This window comes from Sapajus apella, unplaced genomic scaffold (genome assembly GCF_009761245.1).
Source record: "Sapajus apella isolate SASKATOON/1434 unplaced genomic scaffold, GSC_monkey_1.0 scaffold2, whole genome shotgun sequence".
NCBI classification, from domain to species: Eukaryota; Metazoa; Chordata; class Mammalia; order Primates; family Cebidae; genus Sapajus; species Sapajus apella.
The window spans coordinates 7413600-7421627 of NW_022436942.1; the positions used below are offsets into that span (position 1 = coordinate 7413600).

At 35.2% G+C, this 8028-nt stretch overlaps 1 protein-coding gene across 1 annotated transcript in view; it reads left to right on the forward strand.

The window, feature by feature from the left end:
* LDHB (lactate dehydrogenase B) overlaps positions 1–8028 on the forward strand; it is a 23060-nt gene extending 15032 nt beyond the window's left edge. The window contains exons 5-8 of the mRNA XM_032287645.1: positions 1348–1521; positions 4985–5102; positions 6301–6424; positions 7660–8028. Coding sequence (XP_032143536.1) covers positions 1348–1521; positions 4985–5102; positions 6301–6424; positions 7660–7827 — 584 coding nt within the window. The 3' untranslated portion in view covers positions 7828–8028. The remainder of the gene's footprint in view (positions 1–1347; positions 1522–4984; positions 5103–6300; positions 6425–7659) is intronic.

Below are 8028 nucleotides of genomic sequence, written 5' to 3' on the forward strand. Positions count from 1 at the left end.
TTTATTTATTTATTTATTTTTTTTTTTGAGATGGAGTTTCGCTCTTGTTACCCAGGCTGGAGTGCAATGGCGCGATCTCGGCCCACCGCAACCTCCGCCTCCTGGGTTCAGGCAATTCTCCTGCCTCAGCCTCCTGAGTAGCTGGGATTACAGGCACACGCCACCATGCCCAGCTAATTTTTTGTAATTTTAGTAGAGACGGGGTTTCACCATGTTGACCAGGATGGTCTCGATCTCTTGACCTCGTGATCCACCCACCTCGGCCTCCCAAAGTGCTGGGATTACAGGCTTGAGCCACCGCGCCCGGCCCACAGCATCTTGAATATTGGGAGCCAGCAAGATCAGAAGTTATTTCCATATTTTTACTCTCTGCAAACCCAGATTGGAGTTTGTGAAATGGTTCAGTCTTAGATATAAAACTTCTCATACATATATATGTTTGCCAGGTAGATGTAGAACAGGAATGACAAGCAGCTAGCATATAGTGAGTTAATGCATCCTGTGCCTCAGTCAGGCATCGCTAAATGATTATGCAACTTTCTGGATACAGCTTCACAGCTGGATTTTCCAGGGAGTCACTTCCGCTGAATCAAAGTTGGCAAGGAAAAATTATCCTGTACCAAATGTCCTTGAATTATCTCAGCCATTGTCTACAGATGAGTGTGGGGGTGGAGGCTGCTGGATTAACTTTCAGCTCTTCACCTTCTTTGTGTGCACAGTTTTTACTTTTTACAGCTTAGCCTGCAAGTGCTGTGATCCTGTCTGGAACAGCAAAAGTTTTTTCTCTGTAGTTTCAAGGCTATATGCTACACTGGAGCAAAGGTTCTTAGGAGCATAGATGTTCTTTTATTAAATAGAAATTTTTAATACTATGTATTATCATAATTGTTTACTGAAATGTATCTCATGCCCAGAAAAATTTATAGTAGCAGGATTAGGTACATTAGTAATCAAAGATTTCTTTGTTTATGATGACAATCATAATTATGGAATGTTAAAATTGGGGGAAACTTAAGTGACAATCTGATTCAGCTTGTTTCATTTTTTTCAACTTTAAGTTAATCTGCAAGGTTCTTATGTATTCTTGTTTCACATAATAATGCAAATGTAAAAGAGTGTTGCATTTTTCTTGTCTCACTATCTTCATATAAGGCTTAAAAGTTTCTTTTTATCTCTCTCATTCCTGTTATCTCTAACTATGAAAAGTTAGTATTTACATCTTTCTGGTCACATTTCTTTCATTTGGGACATGGGGAAGTGGGGAAAGGGAAGCCTGGGCACCCCAAGCTGCATAACAGTTGAAGCTGGCTTTGGTTTACTTACATATATTATTTCCAAAATTTTTAGTGGACATTCTTACATATGTTACCTGGAAACTGAGTGGATTACCCAAACACCGTGTGATTGGAAGTGGATGTAATCTGGATTCTGCAAGATTTCGCTACCTTATGGCTGAAAAACTTGGCATTCATCCCAGCAGCTGCCATGGATGGATTTTGGGGGAACATGGCGACTCAAGTGGTAAAACAACAAAAAAAATACCTACGATACTGGTTTTGCCATTTTGAATTTTTTGTTTTATTTCAAATTTTATAGACTTTGATGTACTTCAGAATAGTTGCAAAAATAAGTTACTTTTCTATTCCAATTTACTTTATCATTTATTCCTCTGTCTTTCTATCTATCATTTATTTTTACCCCGATGAATTAAGCATAAATCAGTTCTCTTACACTTTTCTCCATAAGTTCTTTACTATGTATTTCCTCAAAACTAAGATTTTCTTTTTCATAATCACAGTACACTTATCAAAGTCGGGGAATGTAACACTGATAGAGTATTATCTAATCCGCAGTCCCTTAATTCACATTTCACCAACTTTCTCAGTAGTTTCCTCTAAGGCTTTTTTCCTAATTCAGAATCCATTCTAAGTTCACACATTACATCTATTGTATCTCCTTAGCCTCCTTCATTCTGAACAATTTCTCAGTCTATCTTTGTGTCTCATGATCTTGACGTTTTTCAAAAGTCAGGTGAGTTATTTGGTAGAATGCCCATCAATTTAGGTTTGCTGATTGTTTCCTTATCATTAGGTTGAGCTGTGTACTTTTGGTACAAACACCACAGAAATGACCCTATAGCTTTCTCATGGCATCACATCCAAAGGCATATGATGTCAGTGTGGCCAAAAACTAATGAGAATAACTGTGATAAGTGAGTCAAGGTTGTATTTTGCTAGGTTACTCTGTGTGAAGTTATTACTTTTCCTTAAGTGATTTGTGGGAAGATGTTTTGATACTGTCGAGGAAAATGTCTGATTCGTCATCAGATTTTCTCTGCCAAGTTTAGCATCTATTAGTGATTTGTGGTTAAATAATCGATTACCATGATAGTTGTCAAACATGATCTACTAATTCCATCACTTATTCTATATTTGTTAGTTGCATTGTACTGTAAGTCAGAACTTTTTCTTCTTTCTTTATTCATTTGTTGATATCAATGTGGCCTCAGATTTTTATCTCATGCCCCAGATATTCTGTCACTATTATTTGTAACCCTCAAGTTATCCCAGTTTGACAAGTTACAGGCTTTTCAAACTGACTCATGTCTTTTGTTACTTGTCCCATCATTTTTTGAGCACTTCCTTCACAATAAGTGGCACCAGCCTCGTTTTGAAGTTTTCCCTGCCCAGCACTAGAATCAGCTGTTTTCTTAATGAGCCTGCTTGCTTTTAGCAAGCAATGGTAATTAGAAACCAAGATCAGGGCATAGGTGTGCTTGTGCTACTGGTATATTTTTGCTTCTAGGACTTTTCAGTAGACAGAGCAATTACATCCATTGTGTTTGTTGAAGGTGGAATGAATTATGTCTACTCTTCTATAATGTAAAGTAATCCTTACCTGAAATGAAATCTTACTTTTAATAAACTATTAATTATGACTCAATTGTTTAGTAAGAGATTGTATGATAAAACTAAATATTTTCTTTAGGGACTTAAATCGAAGTAAATAATTGTACATAAATCAGTAATTCTAGAAAGAGCAACATTAAAATCACATTACACTGTTTTTAGTGCTTCATGGTGAGACAATTAAAAACTATATTATAAATGTTTTATTTGACTAAATTTATTTCTGCCACATATGTAAAGGATTATTTTCTCCCAATAAGGTCAAAATATAAATCTTCTTTTGAATTCAGCGGGAGTTTGAAATGCAATTTTAGTAAAGGGTTTATCTTGGTGTTGTAAGAAGTTGTTCTTGAAATTCTAGTATAATTTATTTGTGCTTTTTAGTACAATAATGCTGACCTTTTTTTCTGACACATCATAACACTTTATTCAAGAATTCTTTTTTGGGGATGGGGGTCGGGGGGACAGAATTTTGCTCTTGTTACCCAGGCTGGAATGCAGTGGTGTGATCTCAGCTCATTGCAACGTCTGCCTCTCAGGTTCAAGCAATTGTCATGCCTCAGCCTCCTGAGTAGCTGGGATTACAGGCACACACTACCACACCCAGCTAATTTTTTGTGTATTTAGTATAGACAAGGTTTCATCATGTTGGCCAGGCTGGTCTCAAACTTCTGACCTCAAGTGATCCATCTGCCTCAGCCTCCCAAAGTGCTGAGATTACAGGTGTGAGCCACCCCTCCCTGCCTATGCAAGAATTCTTTTACCTCCAAGGACTTGTCTGAATTTTTGTGCGGTTAAATTGTAATGGTCCTATGTGTCTCTCTTGATCAGGTTAACTTGAACATGGGAAGTTTTTTAGCTAGTCAACTCCATAATTTTAGGCTCGGCTCTCCCATCTTAACAAGATAATGTGACTAACGAGAGTTCTTAATTTCTCTGAACCTGTTTCCTCATCTAAAAAATAAAGATAATTATACCACCTATGTACTATATAAAAAGTACTTAGTACAATGTCAGGTGTACAGTAAAAGTTCAGCAAGTGCTAGTTATAATTATACATTTCTAGATCTATAGATGAGAAGTGATATTACATGTCCCCTAGTTCACGACTTTAATTTTAGTGAGAAAAAAATAAGATAAAGTAGGTGAAGTAGCTATTGAAGATCTTTTAGTTGGCTGGTGACATAACTACAGCTAGAATCATGTCTTCTGATTCCTGTCCAATGTTCTTTTCTGTTATGACTTTGTTATTTTTCCCAAAACATCTTTAAAATTTTCATGTTTATCTATATTGTATATGTAAAATGAAAGATAATTAAACCATGCTCACTAGACATGATTATGCATATTTCATACTTTTCATCAAAAATTGTGAAAATGTCCAATTACCCTGACTTGCCAGAAGTTGTGAACTAAAAGGGGATCTTATCTGGCTATAAACAGCTTTGTCCTTCATATCTGTTTCAGCCACACTAGATTCTATCCCAAACCTAGTGTTCTCCTTGGAAACCTTTGGAGGAGAAGGAACAATGTTCTCCAAAGGTCTCTAAGGAATATGTAATTTAGGTTTCAAGGCCCAATTCAGAGGCCTGTTTTGTGTAGTTCTTTCTGACACTCTTCACCCTTAAAATAAGTAGACCCTTATTTATAATTTTTACTGCACTTTCATAATTATACTTTATTTGGGTCTTATTCTAGGATTTTTTTTCTTTACTCTAGAATAAAGAAGCATATATTAGAAAAATATGGGGGAGAAAAGTAAAAAATTCCTCAAACCAAAAGTTTAGCATAGTTCCCAACTAGAATCTCTTGTGATTTCACACACCTAGAGAGAGGCAAAGAATTTTATTTTCTCTGTAACTATGACACAGCAATTCTGCTTTGCACTAAAATTACTGAATGTTGCTATTTGAAGGCAAATGTCAGCCTTTTGTGGGGAACTATACTGGAGAGTCACTTCTTGGAGCAGTTCCAGATGGTATTCAGTAACTTGCATCAGAGGTGAAATTGCACTAAAAGAAGAAAAGAGTTTTAAGAATAATGTCAGAAATATCTGCAATGTTCTTTTTTAACAGTGGCTGTGTGGAGTGGTGTGAATGTGGCAGGTGTTTCTCTTCAGGAATTGAATCCAGAAATGGGAACTGACAATGATAGTGAAAATTGGAAGGAAGTTCATAAGATGGTGGTTGAAAGGTGAGTGAAAGGGAGCATGATTTTAGATGATTAATTTCATCTTTACTTAAATAAAATTATAAACATTTTCTATGGCTATCTGCTTAAACTCTTAATGTAATTATCCAGCTGTTACCTTTTGAAGCTGATAAGACTTTTACACTGGTCACACTTGCTATACCAGTCTCCCTAGGGAAAGTAAATATTTTCTCTCTGGATTAAGTCTGTTGTAGAGGTAACAGGAGCAAAATGTGCAATTAACAAGTGAGAAGAGTCTTCAAATTACCTCCTCTCAACAAATAAGATTGATTTATTTAGAAAGGTAAACTTAGACACTTGGTTTCATAATTGCCCAAAATAAATAAACTTGCTGGCTGATTGCTAACAGTGTTTAAGTTTTAATAACAAGACTAACTGATGTCTCAAATATAGAATCATTTTGTTTAGTTCAGTTTTAGTAATTGTTTTTCAGGAATCTGACCCGCATGTGGAGAAAAAAAAAAGCCTTAAAAAAGTTGAAAAGTTCTTTATAATTTCAATTAACATAACCCTTTATTTTACAAATGAGAACACTATGGCTTACCCAGATAATGTAACTGGTCTAAGGTCTTCTACTCAGGTGTCATTTGCATTAAATCCTAATTTTCTGATACTCAGCTAGAGTTATTCCTGCTACTTCTCAAGTACCAGGGCCTCTGTGGGTTTTGAGAGCTACAATTCGTGTTGAAAAAATTGCTAGGCAAGATATTGTCATCATTTTTATTAGTTGATTATAATATGTTAGGTGACAGTGGCAAGTGTGACCTCACAATTGAGATATATTTTGTCCTTTTACTTTCATTGTTTCCTGATTTTGTGTGTTTGGAAATATGTTTACAAATAAGTTACATTGATTGGAAAATGTATATTTTTACAACAGTGACTTTATTGTATAAATCTTATATAATAAACTAATGTTATCAAACATTTATATAATATTTACCATGTAGTGCTTAAAGTTATAAGCATGTTACATATATATTAACTCATTTAACACTCATAACAAACATGAAATAGTTACCATTCATATCCTAGTTTAAAGAAGGGAAGACTAAGGCAAGAAAGTTTAGATAATTTGCCCAAGATTATAATTAGTCACAAGACAGGAGTCAAACTCAGGTGGTCTGGTTTCAGTAATGATTGAGTCTTATTTCATTGATGTCTTTGTAATTTTTTTAAGTGCCTATGAAGTCATCAAGCTAAAAGGATATACCAACTGGGCTATTGGATTAAGTGTGGCTGATCTTATTGAATCCATGTTGAAAAATCTATCCAGGATTCATCCCGTATCAACAATGGTAAAGGTAAGACAAACTACTACAAAGCATAATATGATTTCCAGCAGTGTATTCTAGAAAAAGATTCATTTCAAGAGGCTCAGACCAGATAACATCATAGTTCACAGTTATTTCTGTTTCTGAAGGTTTTATGTAAACCGTTATCATTTTCTAGCAGAAGTCTTGGTCAACAAAGGCAATAACTTACAGACTCTAAGACATTCAATAGATGTTGTCATTTTTCTTTGTATAATTTTGCAAATTAAATATTAACTGATTCTTTACTTAGTACATTCTTAAAGTATTGATCATCTGAATAAGTGTAGTAGAGTTTCATTTAAAGTTGATATACGAAACTCTAGATTGCCTTTCATAGAGCACTTGATGTCTTAGCAAATACAGTTTAATTCAAAAGCTATGGAGCAAATGCATAAAACAGGTAGAAATTATTTTTCAAACAAATCTAAAATTATATTAAAATGTTTTGTAAGACAACTGACTCATTTTCTACAAGTCAGTGTAAATCAAGTGTGTCAAAAATTGGGTAATTACTGAGTCTTAGGGTACATATATAGGAATTTGTTTATTCTGTCTACTTTTGTGTATGTACCAAATTTTTGAAGTTAAAAGGTAAAAAACATATTAAAGTATGTTTAATATAATTATATAATTTGATTAGTTGTATAGTTAAATGACCCTTTGAATAAATTACCCACACAAACTGGTAAAATGTTTTGGAAATTGCTTTGTTGTTGTTGTTGTTGTTGTTTTTGCTTTTGTTTTTTAGCAATTCTTAGGTGGTCCAAGAATCTTGCTTTTAATGGTCTCTAATTACTACCTAGGACCTTGTAGATTGGCTACCACTTTCTGAAATTTCTTTCTTAACTCAAAGTCTTTAAGCAACTTAAAGCTCATAGTGTATGTTTGCATATTGTATCTATAAAACCTAACTCGAAACGTAAATATTGGGGAAATGTGGACCTGTATGTGATGAAAATCAGATTAGAGAATGAGTTTGTGCCTATCAAATTTCCTACAAGTCTTTCTGTTGAAGCATAGGACCTTTAATTATTCTCTTTTGTACCCCCTTTAAGAGTTGAGGTCTTGCTCTGTCACCCAGGCTGGAGAGCAGTGCCACGATCATAGCTCACTGAAGCTTCTAACTCCTGGGCTCAAACAATCCTCCCACCTGAGCCTCCTGTCTTTGATCATTTTTACATGTGGATCTGTGTCTTAATCTCAGTGCTTTGTTGTTCTGGCAGGGGATGTATGGCATCGAGAATGAAGTCTTCCTGAGCCTTCCGTGTATCCTCAATGCCCGGGGATTAACCAGCGTTATCAACCAGAAGCTCAAGGATGATGAGGTTGCTCAGCTCAAGAAAAGTGCAGATACCCTGTGGGACATCCAGAAGGACCTAAAAGACCTGTGACTACTGAGCCCTAGGCTGTAGAAGTTTAAAAACTACAATGTGATTAACTCTGAGCCTTTAGTTTTCATCCATGTACATGAATCGCAGTTTGCTCTGATCTTCTTCAATATGTGAATTTGGGCTCACAGAGTCAAAGCCTATGCTTGGTTTAATGCTTGCAATATGAGTTCTTGAACAAATAAAATTAACTATTGCAGTGTG